General features: G+C 39.1%; 1 protein-coding gene across 2 annotated transcripts in view; it reads right to left on the bottom strand.

Moving 5' to 3' along the window:
* Positions 1 to 1435: 1435 nt before the first annotated feature.
* Positions 1436 to 22075, bottom strand: part of LOC121374099 — a 21379-nt gene continuing 739 nt past the window's right edge. Inside the window, exons 1-2 of one of the 2 annotated variants that reach the window (XM_041501023.1) lie at positions 21836 to 22075; positions 1436 to 6103 (exon numbers count right to left, since the gene is read on the bottom strand). The exon at positions 21836 to 22075 is cut by the window's right edge and continues 226 nt beyond it. In XM_041501023.1, the coding sequence (XP_041356957.1) occupies positions 4426 to 6103; positions 21836 to 21921 (1764 nt within the window). In that variant the 5' untranslated portion in view covers positions 21922 to 22075 and the 3' untranslated portion in view covers positions 1436 to 4425. The remainder of the gene's footprint in view (positions 6104 to 21835) is intronic. The other variant, XM_041501024.1, reaches the window with a different exon arrangement.

Raw genomic sequence — 22075 nt, 5'->3', positions numbered from 1 at the left:
GGCTTTAGCCTCTAAACGGTAGGTGGCGGCGGAAAAAGACAAATGAAGTGATGTCATGCCACTGAGTTTTGATAAACAGTGTAAGATAAACGAGCCAAACTATTACTTTACAGGTAAACATTATCTGTGTCGCGCTAACAACATACTGCGACGCAATATGAACCAGGATGTAAAAACAATAATCCGTGTCGCTAATTGGGCAAATACGAATGTTACTGACAATTGGTGTTTTGTTTATTCAGTTATTAAGATCTAAAGCTTTAATAAACCTTCTAAAAATATTCCATACATATTTCAACACATGCATACTCACCTAAACAGTAAATCATTTGAAAACCGGACGATAAAAACAGAAATATGTGTGCGGGTGATATCCGCTTGTCTAATAATTGCGTAATACAAACATGAACCTTTGTCGGTAATTGATAAAACGCACCAAATGTTCATATACTAGTAACAAATCATTGTAAAACAAAATACAACACCGAATTTTTAACACACGAAAAAAGTAAGATAAAAAAAATAGCAACAACAAAACAATTACATACAATGACACTATTGACAAAGTGAGAAGTCACTTTGCTGAATCGCGTTTATCTGATTAAAATCAGTGAATAATTAGGTAAAAAATAATTTAATTATTTTATGATTTGACGTTTAGCTTTCGTGTCCAGGTAGACCAGGAAAACCCGTTAGACACCTGCCCTGAACCAATATGTCCAGTCCACACCTTCACAAACCACAAGGCATGTAATATGTATGTGATAATTAATTTCAATCACTTCACTATTGGTCTGAAAATTCAGCTAATCAAAAGATCATTATATATTTCATTTCTTTTCTCTATAAAACAATGCACCAAATGTTTGCCAGGGCCTTCTGTCAGTTTCCATGACCACAAGAGTGGCAGTCGAAACTGTACAGTTGGAAAAAAAAAATCCACCTAAAACGTAAAAGGAAAATCTACTAATTAAACGTAACGACGTACACATTATTACTGACTCATAATAGACGACTTGGATAGTTATATACAGAAGTAATGTAATAATAATGTGAAATAATAAAATCAAACTTAATTTTTGTGGGTTTTGTAATTCGTGGCCGATTTCAATGGTTAGCAAGATATGTGTGGCTATACATAAATAAAACTGGTTCTTGATGAAAACGAGTAGCAATATCAACGTATAAATAAAACTGGTTCTTGATGAAAACGAGTAGCAATATCAACGTAAATGAGTAAATTAGTTAAACAGTATAAATAAGCAATAACTACTATACGTACACACGGACACGCATGAGCACACGTGAACACACGCACGCACGCATATACACGTGTTCATGCGATGCATATATTATTTTTGTATGTATGTATGTACATATGTGTGTATGTGTGTGTATGTGTTGTGTGTGTATGTGTGTATGTGTGTATGTACATGTTTGTGTGTGTGTGTTGTATGTGTGTGTATCTATGCATACATGTGTGTGCGTGTTGTGCGTGCAAATGTGTGTGTATGTACGTATTCGTGTGTGTGCGTGCGTGTGTTAGTGTGCGGCTTGTGTATGCATGCCAGCGTTGATGTATAGCTCGGCAACAACACAAACATTCGCGAAAAGAAAAATAACCAAGAAATAAATGCTTAAATACCCCAGCACTGAACATGTCACATGTTGTGCAAGGGTTGTTTTGTCTGTATCAGCAGCATGGGACGACATAAACAACACTGCACCGTACAAATATACAGGTGAAACGAAGAAACCCGTACACTTCCTGTTCGGAAATGTTGTCTTGCACATACATCCTCGTCGGGTTATTGTGATTGAAGACGGTAACACCCGCGAATGTTCCTTGTAATACATAGCCCTACCATTGTAAATTATAAAACAGTTGAAGCTGCTATGAATATAAAAACAGTGTAGAAAACGAAATACAGGTAATTAAAAAGATAAACAACACATATCCAGTTAATTCTATGATAAGAGCCAGCAATCAAACTAAAACGCATAATCAAACAAGAATCGATTTGTGTTTGATTATTTAACTTGAAATGGAATTTTTTGTTTTAATTAAGCTATTTAATTTTACTGTTGAAAGCATAATTCTTAACTAAGTTTTAAATGGAATTCCACTAAAAGTTATAAAAACACAAAAAACAACCCCATACTAGTTAATAACAATTAACTGTTGACGTATTCCATCTTTAATTTGAAACGATTTGATTCTTTATTATTGAATTATCTCAAATTTAAATATTGGTGATACTCGGCAGACCCATTGAAATCAATGCCTAGCTGCTGACCGCACTAACAGATTTTGCATTTTATCCCTGCAATTCCATCGTGACATGCCTAAACATCCGCCAAGGAGTAGAGTGCATGTTTCATTGGAGTTATGAAAACAAAATACGTACGAGGGAAACAGCACTATGCACTTAGTGTGTGATCTCGTGTTATCTCGACTATTAATATTATCTACCATAGCATGTTTCCAAAACACTCCATGGAAATACAATCGAAGGGCGATTCCGGGTAGATGTACGTTCATCAGCCTCGGTCTCGTAGTTTAAGCCATCGATTCTAAGGAGTGTGTGTGGGCTGGGGGGGGGGGGGGAGGGGGGAGGGGGGAGACTGACCTAGCTCAGTGGGTAGAGCGTACGCCTGATGTACTTTAGTCGCAGGATCTAACCCCTGTGGTGAATCCATTTATTGATTGTTTTTTCTTCGTTTTTTCTGTCCAGTGCACAACATTAAATTGACAAAAACAGAGCTTGAACCCAAGATGGATGTCAAATTCAAAATAAATGACATCATTATTACGGTGAATAGCATTATTTACTCTTTAGTTATTTATTACGTTCGGTGCAATTCCATTTAAGCCATATAAACCAAAACACCACAATATTATTAAATTAAGAAACAAGTACTACTACTGGAAAAAAATCTAAAAAACTAAATTCATACAAAAACAAAATATTTATGAAACACATGATATCCGAACTAAGTGCACTTTGTAATACAGCAACATTTGTATATTAAAATATTTATAAATATTCTACTATACGACTTTTATGACGAGGTAGTTGTAGGACCAATATGCTCAAAATATAGAGCTGTGTGGCTCTGTATCTCATTCGATTAGATGAGACACTTTAGCTCGGTAACACAAAGAGAAGAAACACGTCTATTGTGTTGTGTCTTTATATAACACCAGCTATATTGTCTTGTCTATCCCTAGTGATATCCTATGTATACATTTACATTTTATGCAGTATTTTAAATGGTGCTCTCTGAAATATGATCATGGTTTGACCTTCTAAACTGAACAAAGTGCTACTTTTCCCCAAAGAACATCCACTGAGGATAATGTCGTTACCCGTAGGTCTAAATATGCCTGAAGTATCAGTCTTAAACAACTTAAGTTAGTACATACGTATTTTGAAAAACTTGAACGAAGGAACAAAACTCTGCAAATCTAGTTCCTGATATCTTCACATACAGTTGGGCTTTATTCCAACACGTGAATTAAGAGCCTTCTCTCGTGAATTTCCATTTTACAAAGTTTTACTGAATAAAAATTACAAAACACTTATTAAAGTGTTTAATTTATCTTCAAAACCAGTGGTTTTTATGCTAAACACCTACAAATATGTTTGCAGTTTAAAAAAATGTTTGTTAGCTGAACTTAACACTGAACTTTATGAAGAAAAAAAAATATATATTTGTATATAATATTCCCTGAATGAAAACTTGTTCAATATTACGATTGCTGGATGAAGTGGCTATTCGAAATAGTTCATGTCCTGAGCACTCCTGCCCCAAAAGAGGAGTTTTGGAATCATATCAGAAGTCGGTACGACTCGCAAATCATATAATAAATACCAAAACATTTAAGACTCTAACAAGGTGACCGAGGAAATGTAAAGAACCCGATACGTCCGAACCTGAGTCAAATGAATGTTTGATGTTTCCTTGTAGAATCCTGAAGGTGATATTATAATGAGTAGTCTACTGAACTCTTCGACAGACACTTAACCATGTCACTCAGAACTTCGCATATACTCGCACACTGCGAAACGTACTTAGTTACAGGACGTACAAATGACGTTCATGATGAGTTACAGAACTCGGCGTGGACGAACCTTCAATGCGTAGGGCCAGCCATTTCTGTACATAGTCTGACTGTTCAACTGTGTAGCTACTGTCACAGGATTACACAGAATGTCTGTGTCAGTGAGTGTTAACCCGTATCTATTGTCATTATACATCGACATTTACACACAGTGTTTTTCGCATTTCAGTCATAGCACTGAGACTACAGACTCCAGCTGTCAAAGTGGTGATGTTCACAAACTATTCCAAACTACAACTAACCATTTCCACAACCATCATACAGTCGACGATCAATTTTTTGTTGTTGTTGTTCCCTGTTCATGTTTCTGAAGTTGGCGAGTCTTCCATTCCCTTTTCCAGTCGCTTCTTCTCCAGGAGTTCTCTCAGCTGCTTCATTTCCTCTTGCAAGCCTTCCATTTCGTTTCGCAACTTGTTATTTTCTGACTCCAAGTAATCGGACTTCACCTCCCTCAGCCTGGTCAGCGCCTTGCGGTTTTCGCGACATTTTCTTGCCGCTTCGTTATTCCTCCTCCTTCTTTCGAGATATTTCGGATCTAGATATTTTGGTTCTCCTGATGCATCAAGAGACCCGTACATGCTGCTGTCCAAATCCCTGGGATAGAGGTCTCGGTCGGGGTGGCACGGTGCATCTTGGCTGCTGAAGCTGTCCTTTCGGACCATCTGACCAGGATTAGCCTGTGCTAGAGCAATTTCTGAGAGTTGAGCCAGTCCGTCCATGAATGGACGATGCGATGAATATGAGTGTGATGAATCCATGGGAGCAAACATCTCCTTGTGGCGTAATTTCAGTGGTAAAGATGAACACGTGGGACTTCTGGAGCGAGGCTTGTCATTGTGAGCCGCCGAGCCGTTTTCTTTCTTCACCGTCAGCTGCAACGGCTCATCATCTTGTTCGTCGGAGCTGTAGCTGTTGGTGGAGTTATCCCAGCTCTTCATGCGGGACTCCGCGTCCGGCTTCTGGTTTTGAGGTAGATAATATGATGCTGATGAGATGGTTGGCGAGCTGGTCGTCCGCGGCATCAGTGGTGGTGGCCCAGCAGAATCCCCCGTGGCAGGGTCTGGTGGTTCCGTTTTAACGGGAGTGTTTTCGAACGAATGAACATTACTGACATTTGAAATCTTCTCACCAGGAATCTGCATGGGTGGTGACCCATTGTACATACCTGATTGTGCTTTCTGCCTTTCTGCGTGAAGCCCGTGCTGTTCAGAAGCAGATGGTACGAGGTAGTATGGTATTGGGTTTGTCCCAGGATAGTTGGCCCCCGGAAGTCCCCGGCCTGGGATTACTCCTGGGATGGCCCCCGTGACGGCAAGGAGGGGCGGAGGTGACGAGTACATGGCTCGGTTGTTGCTGGGCATCATGGACGCGTGTGGTGCAGCGCCGGGCGAAACCATCCTCATGGGCGGTGCATGCCCGATAGCGTGGTGCGAGGAACTAATACCAGCCGTAGGGTCACTGTCGTACTCGTTCTCGTCGTCGGTACCAACGAACTGCTGGCTCGTAGGTATTGCGTACTTTTTCTTCAGAGCGGCAAGCTCCTGTTTGAGTAGTGCATTTTGCTGACTGATTTCGTACACTTTGGAATCAAGATGAAGATCGTGTATTCGCCTCTTCTCACGAGAACGTCTGGCAGCTTCGTTATTCTTTTTCCTCTTCTCCCAATAGCTGTTGTCCTTCCTGTTATCTGGCATGAACGCTCTTCTCTTCCTCAGAGGTATGAAGCCTTGGCCCTGCGTATCACTCTGGGAGTTCTGGCTCTCCGCCGAGCTCACGTCCTGCGTGTCATTGTAATACATGTCTGGGGCCGGCTGGCCCTGACCATTCATCGAGCCGGCAGGTATGATGTCACGATCTTCACCTTGGGACGCGTATTCAGCCATTTGTTTTCTGATCTTGTCGTTTTGCTCTCCTTCCGTTAACATAGTACTGAATCCCAGCTCCATGAGCTGTTGTCGCGTTCGAAAAGATCCATATCTGAAAAACACAACGAATAACACAGATATAGTTAAATGACCATCAAAATCATGATAGAATGCATATCAAAGACACCTTTTAATATTATTTAACTATATCACGGTCCATTCGATGACGTGGTGAAGTAACTTGTATATCTCAGTGACCCAGATAGCTAAACCAGCGGGAGCTTTGGCCCCTGGTAGGGTCACCCAAGCTGGATTGGTCAAAAGGTAGAGATTAGACTAACATGGATTACTGCCGAAGACGAATAAGCTAGGCAAAAATAATGGTAGGGAGGCACCTAAGCCCTGCTGAACGCACATTCGCATATATGACAGATATATCATTTAAAATGTACTGTATATATGCATACATTCGAGTTCTAGCAACAGCATGAGGCAATTTGTGAGGCTAGAAAAGGATTTAATTATCCCTTGCGCCAGTGTGTTAATATCTATGTATGTAATAGTCAAATCCGACATACAATATATAGATATTCATACATCAATACATACACATAACAGTTTTAATTTGTATGGAAGAAGAATCATACTGATATTGTGTTTGGTAAGAAAATCATACTAGTAGTTTGATAGTTATTAAAGTTTGTATTTCGTAACTGTACTTTTTGTTACCACGGCAAATACACAATATATATAAGTACACGGAGTCAGGTTTATTGGCCTGCGACATCTGATACTCAATCCAGTAACATGACATGGCGGTATGCGTTTAATATAATGTTGTTCAGTCAATAAATCGTTGATGCGTATCAAAGCTCGCTTGTGCACGCACGACGCGGTTGACAAGTCACACACTAGGCACTGTTCGGTATTGAAAGACATGTTTACTGAGTTATTAAATGGTGACTCAACAATGTCGCAATATCCAATTGAAATGTTATCAAAATCGGTCAAGGCTGTGTAACGAAATCCCAAACAACATGTTTGTGTGAAAGGGGAATGAACGATATACAGTATGATCCCCATGGGTTGTATTCTAACAGGCAGTGTTACGGCGTGTGGTTTCTTAAATATAAATTAAACACTGAACCTTGGCGTATTTTCATCCCATCCATTGCTCCACGACTACAGCATTAAAGGGACTGTCCTGGGTTTGCAGTTGTAAGGGTTTGTAACATATTTTCCATTAACAAAATCGTTTTGGTGACTAAAATAACATAATAAATACATAGTCTTGCCTAGAATACCACTGTCTTTATACCCAATGTGTTTGCGGCTGTATGCTAATGTTTGTAGGGGTCAGTTTTCATTTTACTTCCAATATATATTTTTTGTACGTACGAAATTACTGGAAGGTAAAATCAAGTTTGGGCTGCTACAAAAACTAGGATTACAACAAACATCTTGTTTATACAGATATTCTAAACAAGAAACTACTGTTTTAATATGTAATATTAAACAGGTTCCACGTGAAACGTGTCAGTGGCCGAAGGATGCCGTCTCGACCCGTATGGTCTGGGAGATTTGATTCGGTCCGGCAGAATTTGAAGCTTGCCGGGTCGAATGCACTGCATGGATTGGATTAACGTGTCAATATCCAATTAAGGTTCAAGCACGTCTCTCCCGGGCACAATCTCTGACTTAGCCAGTGACTGGAAGGAAGGGAGGAAATGTTTTATTTAACAACGCACTCAACACATTTTATTTATGGTTGTATGGCGTCAGACATATGGTTAAGGACCACACAGATATTGAGAGAAGAAACCCGCCGTCACCACTTCATGGGCTACTCTTTTCGATTAGCAGCAAGGGATCTTTTATATGCACCATCCCACAGACAGAATAGTACATACCACGGCCTTTGGAGCACTGACTGGACGAGAAATAGCCCAATGTGTTCACTGACGGGGATCGATCCTAGACAGACCGCGCATCAAGCGAACGCTTTAACACTGGGCTACGTCCCGTCCCGTCCCTTCTGAAATTGAACCCTGATATGCAGTGTATGTTCGATACGTTTTAGAGTTATCTCCGTAGAAAATATCCTAAGTATGCATGATCTGCAATTGTTCGCCTCAAAACAAAAGTATCAGTTACTTATAATCAATATTAAATTACAAGTACTAGGTTTCTCAACACTGGTCTTGTAACAAAAGAATGAAAAAACCCAACATAACAGTAAAATGTCATAAGACACGAGCCGTCCTTTCAAGAAATCTTACACGTAGGCTATACTTAGCAATATGCAACCGTTAGTCTTTTCACCCCGAAATATAGCAATACATTAGTTTTGGGCAAATTTATTTTACTTTAAATATTAGTGTTGTTCATATCCTTCGTGTTAATGTGAGTGTATAGATGCCCAAACCACAGATCTGACCAGGAGGATCGAACCCCCACTCTTTGGTACCTCAGAGTGATGTGCGTTCAATATTGAAAGTTGTTTTGTTTAACGACACCACTGAAGCACATTGAGTAATTAATGATCGGTTGTTGGATGTCAAACATTTGGTAATTCTGACTAGTATTCATCAGAGGAAACCCGCTACATTTGTCCTAATGCAGCAACGGGTCGTTTATATGCACCTTCCCCACAGACAGTGTAGCACATACCACGGCAATTGATATAATGGTTGGAACTAGAAATAGCCCAATGAGTCCACCAACGGGGATCAATCCTAGACCGACCGCACATCAGGCGAGCGCTTTACAACGGGGCTACGTCCTGCCCCTGTTCAAATTTGACGTCTTAAAATAAAGATGTCTTTGCTGCTGCTGCTGCTGTTGCGTTTTTCTCGGCCCAGTCAGATAAGAGCTTTACAACTGATGGAAAAACGGTCGTATATGTATTACTCTCTTTGTGGAATGGTGCATATAAAATATCTCTTACTGCTAATCTAAAACGAGTAGCCCATGAAGTGGCGGCAGCGTGTCTTTTCGCTCATTATCATAACTTTATGTCCGACGCCATATAACCGTAATTAACAATATGTCGAGTGCATCCTCAAAACATTTTTTTTTCTTAAATTTATTTTTCACTATTAGCAACTAAGCATCATTTACCCACTGTCTGGGCAGAAGACCAAGATAGCTCAGGTGTGTTGTCAGGACAGCGTGCTTGAACCTTAAGTGAGTACCTACTTTTCTTGCGGGTGGGGGTCGGGGTGGTGGAGGGGTGGGTTAAATTATTAAACACCACCAATGTCCTTGTCGTGCTCTGTTTAGCAGAACATTCAAAATGCAATGTGGCTAGGGCAGCGTACTTGAACCTTAAGTAGATATAAGTTCCTAGCTGAATTTTAGTAGGGACTGGGGAGTTGTCTTTGGGAGGAGGGAGTTTTAAACTATTAAATACCACCAAGGCCCTTGTCATGCTGTGTTTACACATATGGGAGTGTTGCAAACCACTGAGAAACTGAGAATGTTAAATAATATCCGGTGTTACATAAAGGGTGGATTATTGCCGTAGGTCGCGTATTGGGATTGGTCTTTCTATGAGTTCTTTATTGGACAGCAATCTAACCGAAACAATACAAACCAATGCAGTTTCCATTATTGACAGCTTTCACGTTCAATAGAATATTAATAGTTATTAGTAAAAACCATCACACATGGTCTAACCTACAGGTCATTAATTAACGAGTGTGAAAAGGTAAATTCAGTACTTGGTATGTTATACATCAGAGGTGTGTGTGTGTGTGTGTGTGTGTGTGTGTGTGTGTGTGTGTGTGTGTGTGCGTGCGTGCGTGCGTGTGTGTGTGTGTTTGTGTTGGTAGAGCGTTCACCCCCAGCTGCAGGCGAAGTAAAATATAACAGCTATACCCCACCCCATTTGCTTGCATTTGTTCACACCTAAGCAAGGGATTCAATGAACATCTCTTAGTTTAAAAGTTGTTTCAAAGTTCACATGGAAATCGGCCTTTAGGCATCTCAAAACTGCGTTTACTTCCAGGTTTTTTCACAGGCACTCCTTAATGTATTGACTGGTTCTCTCACACAAGCACGCACACAAAACACACACAAAAACTCTCTTTCACACACACACGCACGCACAAACAACCCCCAAAAAAAAAAAAAAAAAAAACCCACACAAAAACCCCCACAAAAAAAACAAAAGAGCGTTTTGATACTGGATGCAGAGCGTTTACTTAAGAAACATGTACGCGGGGCGGCCAACATAACTCAACGTCATCGACCAGACGCATATATATGACGACCATGACGATTAATCAGAAACTCCTAGACCAATCAAATTGCGCTTTACAGATTGCTGCTTCACGCCACACTCTCAAACCGCACCTGTATTTAACTTTCACTTACTTTAATATTGAACTAACCAGCCAGACCGTTACCTCGTAAACACATTGAGCGTTTACACCTCGTAACAACGTAACATGCGGGACAGAAAAATAATGACAAACAAAACATGTTTATGAAATTGAACTTGCAGGTGCGCACCTGCTCTGTGGCAGTGAGTGCACATTGCTGCAGTTTGTAGAGAACCCAGCTATTTAGTGCAGTTACTGTACCTGCTGACACCATTACTGTGAAATCGTAGGCTGATGCAATTTAAAAAAAATATCTAGCCGTTTATTGCTCCCAATGTACCTGTTCACACGATTGTTGTGTAATGGTAGACTGATGCAATTTTTAAAATATCCAGCCGTTTATTGCTCCAAATGTACCTGTTGACACGATTGTTGTGTAATGGCAGAAACCCGACCTAGCAGGCTGCGCGATACACGATTGGTGTAATGCACAGCAGAATGAAAGAGAGTTTCGTGCAATGAAAACATTCGTCATGGGTTTTGTGGACATTATGACATGCGCATGTAATCGGTGAGAAAAGGCAAACTAATTATATGAATTTAAAAAATAATAATATTTAAAAAAAACCTATTGGTTTTAAAAAAGATTGGACGATAACACACCAGCATGATAGGTGCCCGTTATTTAGAGACCCCCCCCCCCCCCCCCAATAGTTTGACCAACATTTGGACCGTAGACGTGTGTATTTTAGCGGGTGGGGGTAATCTAGATTGTAGCGAGTGAAGTTCGGGTCAGGGTGTTCGAGTCATATTCCCAGAGAGAGAGAGAGAGGGGGGGGGGGGGGGCACAGAGAGAGACAGACAGAGAGAGAGAGAGGGAGGGGCAGACAGACAGACAGACAGAGAGAGAGAGAGAGAGAGGGGGGAGGGGGGAGGAGAGGGAGAGAGGAGGAGAGGGAGAGACAAAGAAGAAAACAACAAAAGAGTAACAACGCGAATCGAATACCGCATGACGCAAACGAACTGCACGTAGGCGTATCTTAGCAACAGAATAAACAAAACAAACCAATTCAAACGTATCATGACACCTCTCCTAGATCTATCACTGAATATTACTATGACATCACAAAGCTGTCACCAACTGCGGCCCAAGACACCACGTCTGACTTGTATCCCAATAAACAGCTTGCACAGCAGTCGCCATTTGTGTTCTTTTAAAATTAATATTAAATATGCATTCAGTGTGAATGTTTTGAAAAAGGTTATCAGTGCATACAATACATCACACACAAGATGTCACATTCTGAATTGCCGTTCAATCCGGAGTACACGCCCACACCAAAAACATCACGTGAACATAAGTGTTGGAGAGAGCACGATTTCGAATTAGGCTTGACTGACCTACATACATACATGTATATCCTTATCAAGGACACTCGAGACCTACGGGCGCTAAGTTCACTGCAGAGGACTGCTGACTGGACAAAGCGAGTGACCAGTACACCCCGTACCAGCACATGTAGGTGAGATTATTTTTAAACAAAAAAATAATGTCGGTCAAGAAAAATACGCGAGCCGGCCGCTGTGGAAGGAATTATATAAGAAGTTCTCAAGTTGCTAGGTCCAGCTACATAGTAGTACGAGTTTCGGTTGACTAGCAAAGATTAAATAACAGTGGATTTCAAAACGTTCATTTAGAATCCAGTACAGAAGGAAATGTTTTATTTAACGACGCACTCAACACATTTTATTTACGGTTATATGGCGTCAGACATATGGTCAAGGACCACACAGATATTGAAGGAGGAAACCCGCTGTCGCCACTTCATGGACTACTCTTTTCGATTGGCAGCAAGGGATCTTTTATATGCACCATCCCATAGACAGGGTAGCACATACCACGGCCTTTGATGTACCAGTCGTGGTGCACTGGCTGGAGCTAGAAATTGCCCAATGGGCCCACCGACGGGGATCGATCCCAAAACGACCGCGCATCAAGCGAGCGCTTTACCACTAGGCTACGTCTCGCCCCAATCCAGTACAGAGACAGCACATCGTTAGACGGGTACCACTCTGAAATCCCGATATGCTCTGCAGAGTTAAAGAAATGTTTTCGGAGAAAATGGACTGATATAAATTCAATGTTTTCTCCTAAATAGGGTTGTTAAGATGTGTGCAATAACAAACAAACAAACCCCTTCCCCCCAAAAAAAAATCCCAAACGAACAAACAAAACAAAACAAAAAACAAAACCTAATTAAATTGTAAACATAGACTGGGACGTCCAAAATATATCAGGTTTACATTGTGTGTTCAAAAAGACGACGAGATATGCGAAAATACATAGGATATTAACGATATCTGCTAATAGCGAAAGCGTACATTTAAAAAAAAATTAAATCTAGCTTTGTTTGCATTTCGAATTAATAAAAGTGTATTATGTAGGATGGGTAAAGGTTTCAAGGGTGCAGGGATTGCTCTGCAAACAGTACCAAATCCACAAGGAGTTCGCGAAAGGTGAGCACCTCACACATGTACACACACACTTGTGTTATCTGTGTTTGTGTGAGGAATAACCACAGCTTCTGTGATATTCTGCAGCTGCTGTTTACGGAAAAGAAGTTCGTGCAGCTGTCCTGTCTTACTAAGGCTTCAGTGTACTAGTGTCTTCAACACGGTCAATAAAAAAAACAGTTAAAGTTTGTTTTGTTTAACAACACCACTAGGACACCTTGATTTATTAATCATCGGTTATTGGATGCCAAACATTTGGTAATTTTGACATGTAGTCTTAGAGAGGAAACCCGCTACATTTTTCCATTAGTAGTAAGGGATCGTTTATATGCACCATCCAACAGACAGGACAGCACATACCACGACGTTTGGTATAACAGTCGTGGTGCACTGACTGGAACAATAAATAGCCTAATGGGCCCACCGACGGGAATCGATCCTAAACCAACCGCGCAGCAAGCGAGCGCTTTACCACTGGGCTATGTCCCGCCCCCGGTCAATATAACATGCACACCCATCTGTCAACTTCACTAAAACAACATGTTTTTCATGGTTGTCAGAGCAGGAAGTACAAGATGGATACGAGCGTAATAAGTAAAAATGACATCTTTCATACCTAACGGTGCACAAATGTCCGGTGAAACATTAAAAGTCCGTAGGACACTCGGTTTGTAAATATAGTGAGTCCGATATCAGTGCAGCCAGTACAGTGAAAGTCCAAAGGACACTCGGTTTGTAAATATAGTGAGTCCGATATCAGTGCAGCCAGTACAGTGAAAGTCCATAGGACACTCGGTTTGTAAATATAGTGAGTCCGATATCAGTGCAGCCAGTACAGTGAAAGACCGAAGTTATAATGATGTATGCTTGATTTTCACTCAAAACAAATGTTTATGCTTGACTTTCACTATTACCAGATGTTTGGCATCCAATAACCGATGATTAATAAATGAATGTACTCTTGTGGTGTTGTTAAACAAAACAAACTTTAAATTCACTTTAAACGTTTTAGCTATTTTAAACAAACCTCAAAATGACATATCCTTGAAAAAACTAATTTTGGTTTATATCTGTTTATTTATTGTAATATTAAAACGTCCAGGACTCTTTATAACAGTAAGTATGTATTACATACCATCGGACTCGAATGCTACAAAATGTGAATGGTCCAACAAGACCTTTATGAGTATCAGGCTTCCGGACTCGCCAAAACTCACGCACTGTATCTATTTTAAATATTATTTATATGTCATTGCGCGAGACATGTCACTGTATTAAATAAGTTATCACATCTGCAATATTGTATTTTGTTTGATTTGGCTGAAATTGCATATTGGATGTTGTCTGTATCAAAGGCATGGGACTTGTGACATAGTGCAAGTTGATTTTATTCTCTTGTCAAGTGACACGCCAATATCGTGGATAGCCCGATGTGCGCTGCGTGAATGTAGACTACATTCACACATAGTATTTACACTTAAAGCAGTGCAATCTTAAGCTGGCCTTCACGTCTTGTAACCATCGTTTGCTAAAGCAAAATATGAGCAGAAAGTCTGCTGCTTTAATAAAACTCGTGTAGTTTTGCTAGATAAGTATACGGTCAGCTGCTTTGATACGAGAGTGTCTCCATTGTTCTGTCGCTCGTGCAGAGTAATACTTTTTATGTCCTATATTATATGATCGCGAAGAATGACGTGTCATGGTAAAAATCACATATGGACGATCAGATCATCTATTCTGAATATGTATGTATAGGGTGCAGCGTTACGTTAGCTAGATGTAAACCTCTGCAATATTGCGTCAGCTTATTTGAAAACAAATTCTGAAGGTCACGCAAATAGATTTATGCTGCAACCTGGAACATACAAAACATAATATCTTGAATGAATCATTCTCGAATGCTGCTTCATTCAGTACCGCGCTACACCACGCGGACTGCACGTAAAATCGTTTAGCAACAAACATCTTGAAGACAAGTGGTTTTATATGAAAACCAAACCACACTACTGCAAACTGCTATATCTGCGGGTTATTTATCTTCCAGTGGCAAGCAAAGCCTGGACATAAAGAAGCAAACCTGCAGAACCCGGGGCATGTGTAGGCCAATGAATGGCTGGCCGCCGCCCGGTCCACACATTTGTATGATACATGTGGTGTAGACAATGCCAGTAGCTGGGCCTGTACTACTGTTTTACCACTGAGCGGGGATTCCACCGGCAGCAACTGCGGCATGTCCAGGCCACCGGTCACCGCCAGATCGAATAGCCGCCACGTTCTGCAGAAATCAATAGCTAAAAAACACAAACTGCGTATCCAAGTCGCTGGTTAGAGGAGACTGATAGATGAGCATGCTGTATCTACTAAATTAAAACAAAAATCAATAGCTTTACATTAGGATAAAACAAATCTACCAAAACAAGATTTGTGTAAACGCTAATTATGATCGTGGATATATATTGTAAAAGAAAAGAAAAACGAAGAGTGTGGAAGTGTAGGTTATACACATACAATACTTGATAGCTTAGTATTGACATGATCAACCCTCGTTTCCAGTGTACAAACCTTTTTATGTTTTTTGTTTGTTTCTGGTTGTTTTGGGATTTGTTGTTGTTGTTGTGGTTTTTGTGGTTTTTTGCTTCTTTTTCTCCGGGTTTTTTTACATAAAATTAATTTTGAACTAATTAATACAAACGCCAGGACGACCAGAAACACATTAAATTAAAAAAAAAAAACGATTATATTTTAAGCAAGAATATGCTAGTAATGTGTAAAAAACTAAAGTAGCCATTATAAAGAGATATCTTTATAACGAGAGCAACATGCAGCCTCCTTTATATGATGTCTAATCGTGTAAACATGTTCATCAGTTAACCACCATATCGTATGTCTGTGACAAACAGACAGTTGCGAATGGTTACAAGATTATTTCTGGATTTCAGGAAGAGAAACAAGAGAAAAGCATGATTGAAATCCCACGAAAAGACCATAGCTCGCCATACACCAGCAGAGTTTCCATAACAGTGTCCTAAGTTTGCTGCTGTTGTTAAATATTTCTGATTAATCGAGGCTATTCGACGATTAAAATACATGTTCACTATATTTTATTGTTTGCAATGTAATAGTAGTTTGTTGTTGTTGGTTTGGGGGGTTTTGTTTGTTGTTTGTGGGTGGGTTTTTTTAGTTAGATATTTTAAAGCTCTATTAGTTGGAAACATTTCAGGCGCCATATCGCTAAATATTACATAACTGAAAATTGCTTCAAGTGGGCGGGATGTAGTCCAGTGGTAAAGCGCACGCCTGATGCGCGGTCGGTCTAGGACCGATCCCCGTCGGTGGGCCCATTGGGCTATTTCTCTTTCCAGCCAGCGCACCACGACTGGTATATCAATGACCGTGGTATGTGCTATCCTGTCTGTGGAATGGTGCATACAAAAGATCCCTTGCTACTAATGGAAACATGTAGCGGGTTTCCTCTCTATGACTGTGTCACAATGACCATATGTTTAACATTCAATAGCCGATTATTAATAAATGTGGTGTCGTTAAACAAAACAAACCTTTTTCCTTTGTTTTACCTAGGTAACCGATTGTTCGGTTATGTGAATTATAATTGAGTAACCTAGTCAATTATCTCAAATTTCAATTAAATTTACTTGTCTTCTGAGCGGTTCACTACTTATTCGATTGGCAGTTGTCGAGAATTTGAAGTTGCGTAACCTACACGCGAACAGAACGAGGGTTCGCGTGACATATTGTGTTGTCATCTTTCAGTGGCAGCCAACTATGGGCAGTCCTTTTAAATTACCCTAGATTAAATTCTTCAATTCTTTATTAACCGTGAGCATGTTTAAAGCTTGTTACTGGATGTCAAGTATTTGCGACACGTAGTTTTTCAGAGGAAACCCGCTACATTTGTCATTAGCAGCAAGACATCCTTTACATTCACTTAGAACAGACAGGACAACACATGCCACGGCGTTTGATACACCAATCATGCAGCACTGCGTTCTAGAGCTCGTCAGTTGGTATAATGTATATAATATACATTGCCGGCATAATGGAAGGTGTTAACACAGATGGTATAATGTATATAATATACATTGCCGGCATAATGGAAGGTGTTAACACAGATGGTATAATGTATATAATATACATTGCCGGCATAATGGAAGGTGTTAACACAGTTGGTATAATGTATATAATATACACTGCCGGCATAATGGAAGGTGTTAACACAGATGAGGAGAATCTAAGAAAATTGATACACAATTCAGTATAAAATGTACAATAAAAAGTGTCAAAATTATATAACGTCACAGGGGTGCACAAATGTGAAATTGTGTTAGTTGCCCGGTGGGCAACCAGTAGTTGAAGTTTGGTTGCCCAACATCATCTCTTGGTTGCCCACATATTTCATAAAACGTTTTATGAATATAATTTTGAACTGTCTTTAAAATGAAACTGAAATTTAAAATGTTTTTATTATTATCATTACTTATCAGTTTAGTTTTATTTGTTTTTTAACATTATTTATCTACAGCTCATCTTCGCTTAGGCTGAAAAAATGTTTGTTTTGTTTAACGACACCACTGGAGCACACTGATTAATTAATCATCGGCTATTGGATGTCAAACATTTAGTAATTCTGACTCGTAGTCATCAGAGAAAACCTGCTACATTTTCCCTAATGCAGAAAGGGGTCTTTTATATGCACTTTACCACAGACAGGAAGGCACATACCGCAGCCTTTGTCCGGTTGTTGTGCACTGGTTGGAACGAGAAACAACCCAATCAGCTGAATGGATTCACAGAGGTGGTTCGATCTCGCTTGAGCTGTCACAGTCATAATGCTTGATGAACTCAGGGCTCATCCAAGATTAAAAATACCTGTTGCCAAAAAAAAACTGCCAAATGGGATTTTTATTTGCCATAATGAAAATGTTTTAGCCAAAATTGTTTTGTGTAGTACTGTATAGAGTATTTATATATGAATATGAAACTTGTATCTTTGTCAGCTAATTATGTACAAACTGGAATACATCTGAGTAACAAAATTATCCCCGATCAAAATCAAAGACAGCAATGGGGGTAGGGGCAGTTAATATATTGCTTTGATTTTTCAGTGGGTGAGGGGAGATATGCAGAGTTGGAAGCCAATGCCCTCTGCAAACACACTCAAAATTCTAAGGCCTATGGCATTAATAAAAAATCTGAGAGCCAATACAGTGCTCATTATTTCTGTAAAATAGCAATCTTTATTTTGGTTTGAACTGCTTTTAATTGTATTTTAAAATAACCCATCTATTCCACACCCCAACAATTTCGTAATTTGCGCCATTTTGTTGATTTCTGCGTCGTGTTTAAATGCTTGTTGTTGATTTCAGCTTGTAAAACACGTAGCCTTAAGAATGCTGACTTCACGTTATGACAACTATCGATTTACGTCAAAAGGTTTTGATTAAAAAGATAATGAATTCAAATTTTACGGTCTTTTTAAAATCTAACAAATTTATATAATATTTTATCTAACAAATATCATGATTATTGTAAACTAATAGTATTCAGTGTACGTTTAACCGCAATTTGTATAAATACTGCATGTTCCTTTCCCGCGATCGCGAAATGCATGAGTGCAAAATTAACAAAGACAACGGAAATAAACAAACGAAACAGCAATTAAGTATTCATTAATGCGAACAACTATTTGGTGGTGGGTCTTTTTCTCACAAATTTACATCAAGATTTACTTGTGTGTAATCGTATTGTTTAATGTCTGCAACAATGTCTTTTGACACGTGCAAGTCTCGGCTGACTGTCAAGTGTGACCTATATGCACACTGAGAACAGCCAACGAACGTTTTCCAAACGTTCGCGAACTATGCGATTGGTTCCCGACGTGGACATTGGGTTTAACGTGAAGCGCATAAACCAGTTTAGCGGACGTTTTTGTTATGCTCGGTCTACCTGAACTCGGCCCTAGCCTTTGGTCCTGAACTAGCATGTGTATTGAAACTGACACGCAATTTCGGTCCGTTTTCATTACTTTGGCTCAAAGACTTTATAGAGTTAAAATAACACGCTACAGATTTTTCAGACTTTTCTTGCATACATGTTGCCGTTAAAATTAATAACTGTGATTATTAAAATAAGCAAACATTGTTATGCTGAATTCTTGATGACACCGCTTCTCGTTACCAGTCGCGAGACCCCTGTTAATATTTGGTATTATTATTATATGTTAGGTGTCGGATAGATTATGTAACCGATTGTTCACGTCGGAAGATAGAAAATGACGTATCCATATTTTTAGCTCAGAACTGGATGCTTGCTTGTAGTTTGTGGCCTTTCACATGTCGTGTGCCCTTTGCTAATAGCCACCATTCTGAAACGTATCTGTCTGCATTGAACTCGTCAAAATCATGCACGGTGGACGCTGAGTGGATGGCAGCGTTAGGGTGGATATTTATATTGCCTGCCAGTCAAGTTATCAGTTTCGATACTTTTGAATTGCCCGTGACTGTCCGAGTGTCGGGATTTTTTTTTCTTTCATTTTACTTGTTTTATGATTTTCTTGGTTGCCCGTCGGTTTGACAAAGAATTTGCCCGCAACATATTTTGGTTGTCCCAGGCGCGCGGACAACCGATTTGTGCATCCCTGCCGTCAGATTCTTGCCAATTAAATATTTGGTATAAATCGTTTCCTTACATAATTTGTTTACATTATTAACATACAATAACTGAATGAATTTAAACATACTGTGTTCTAGATGGATTCTATAACATTTATCAATATATAAAACTCTTCCATCACTGAAAATTCACTATTGAAATCCCTCCTGTTGGCAATATTAGGCAGAGTAAAAAGTGTTTGACGTATACAGGTTTTTTTACTGTTACATTACACAGTATTCACAACGTCTAATGTAAATTATCAATATTATCAAATCAAATGCGTTTCCAGTCGTCCAGATGTTTGTTAAGGATGAGTGTGTCCATTCGCTGTTTTATTCCAGTACATTACAATATGTAAATGAGTCTTGCAATACAATACGAATGCGATAATCCATGACTGTATTTAAAACTATATTAATTTAATAAACCATGGTAGCTGTCAGTTGCTGCTGTTACGTTGGATAGTTTCAAAACGATTGCACAGCACAAATGAAGGAACATTGATTACAGAGTTTAGTGGTTAGTTGTGAGTGGTCAGTAATGCTTAAGTGCATGTATTCAACTACGCATACCTGTGTACACTCGTTTGTTATAAAACGTAATCGTCCAAAGTCAGTTTAAAACGTAGTTACAAAACATTATAAAATACCGCACATACACGCACATAATTCTCATATTTCTGTACTGGAATTTTACAAGAATTGTTGATCACAGCGACGAAAACTTCTGACCATACCGTACTGAACGGTTCTCATAAAAAAACCGGCAGTAGTTTTTTAGTTGCTACCAATTCATTTTTTTTGCAATGCCGACCAGATAATAGTTATACCAGGGATATTATTAGCTATCCCATTCGCTTGCTCATTTTGTGTTGTTTTGAGTTCCTGTTGTGTTGTTTTGTAGGGTGTTGTTTTTTGTTTTGTTTTGTTGTTTTTTGTGTTGTGTTTGTTTCTTTGTTTTTTATTTGTTTGTTGTTTTTTGTGGGGTGTCATTTCTTTCTATTTTTTGTTTATTGGGGGTTTTTTCGGGGGGGTTTTGGGGTGGGGTTTTTTTTTTTTGGGGGGGGGGTAGTTTTTTGTTTGTTTTTGCGTTATGCTTGCCTTTCATTCAGCATGGTGCGTGACTAAATATCTCGTTAGTGTGAATAATATTGTGATTACTGTCCCATTATTTCGTAGAAGACTAAACTACCTGATAGATAAAAGCTGTGATCCCGCATGAAGTAGCCAGTGTGATTTGATCAGATTAGGCTAACATCTGTTAATATGTCGTGGTTATGTCCTGATAGCCCGTGTGAGTGTTATGAAAATTGCCAGTACATCTCTCAGATTCCTAACCTCTGAGATTTGTGTCCAGAACAGCGTGCTTGTATCTTAACTGGGTTTAGCCATGGTCTTAATTAAGAATATATATTTAATTCAATAAAGTACCCCTCTCTAGAATTACCACTACGTTCGTGGTATATGAAGTCCTTAATTAAGAATATATAAAGTTAAAATTTGTTTTGTTTAACAACACCACTAGAGCACATTGATTTATTAATCATCGGCTATTGGATGTCAAACATTTGGTTATTCTGACATATAGTCTTAGAGAGGAAACCCGAAACATTTTTTCATTAGTAGCAAAGGATATTTTATATGCACCATCCCACAGATAGGATAGCACATACCATGGCCTTTGATATACCAGCTGTGGTGCACTGCCTGGAACGAGAAATAGCCCAATGGATCCACCGACGGGGATCGATCCTAGACCGATAGCGCATCGGGTGAACGCTTTACCACAGGGCTACATCCCGCCCAACAAATATATAAGCTCAAAAATATGTTCTAAATTATAAACTGAAAACAACTAAAAAATATTGTCTAAATTATAAACTGAAAACAACTCAAAAATATGTTCTAAATTATAAACTGAAAACAACTCAAAAATATGTTCTAAATTATAAACTGAAAACAACTTAAAAATATGTTCTAAATTATAAAGTGAAAACAAATCGAAAATAAAGTTTTTAACATCACAAGACTGTCATAAGACACGTTATGAGTAAACTTTCCTGTATGCTTTTTTTTTTCTCCTTTTTGACCTTTCTCCTGAAATGTCTATAATGTTTTAAAAACTTTAAATTGATATTGTTATAGTTAAGGTTCTGATTTCAGGTTAAAAGTATTAAAATGTTTCCAGTTTGATACTCGTGATATAGTCTGTAACATATTAATGTTGTTCCCCATCGGAACCAAACTGAACACAAATGAAGTTTGTTGAATACTATGTTAAATATTAGTTTTAACAAAAGGACAAAACTATTACTTCCAAAAGTGTGCACCTACCTATCTTGGAAATATTTTAAGTGAGACATCGGAATGCTCCCGTTGTACATGGTCGGCATTCTGTGTAATGGAATTGCGTCAGACATGGTTACTCAACAATGAACAAATAAACGTGATTTCATGTGACAACATGTGACACATACCCGAGTGCAAGATGATGTTGCATAATCGTCCTGCAATGCCAGTCCAACATGTTGGAAACACTCTCGTCAACGATTATGTAAATCACGTGATTTCGAT

The sequence above is a fragment of the Gigantopelta aegis genome, chromosome 6 (assembly GCF_016097555.1).
Source record: "Gigantopelta aegis isolate Gae_Host chromosome 6, Gae_host_genome, whole genome shotgun sequence".
Lineage (NCBI taxonomy): Eukaryota > Metazoa > Mollusca > Gastropoda > Neomphalida > Peltospiridae > Gigantopelta > Gigantopelta aegis.
The sequence above is the reverse complement of the archived record's forward strand: the minus strand, read 5'-3'. Positions and strand labels throughout refer to the sequence as shown.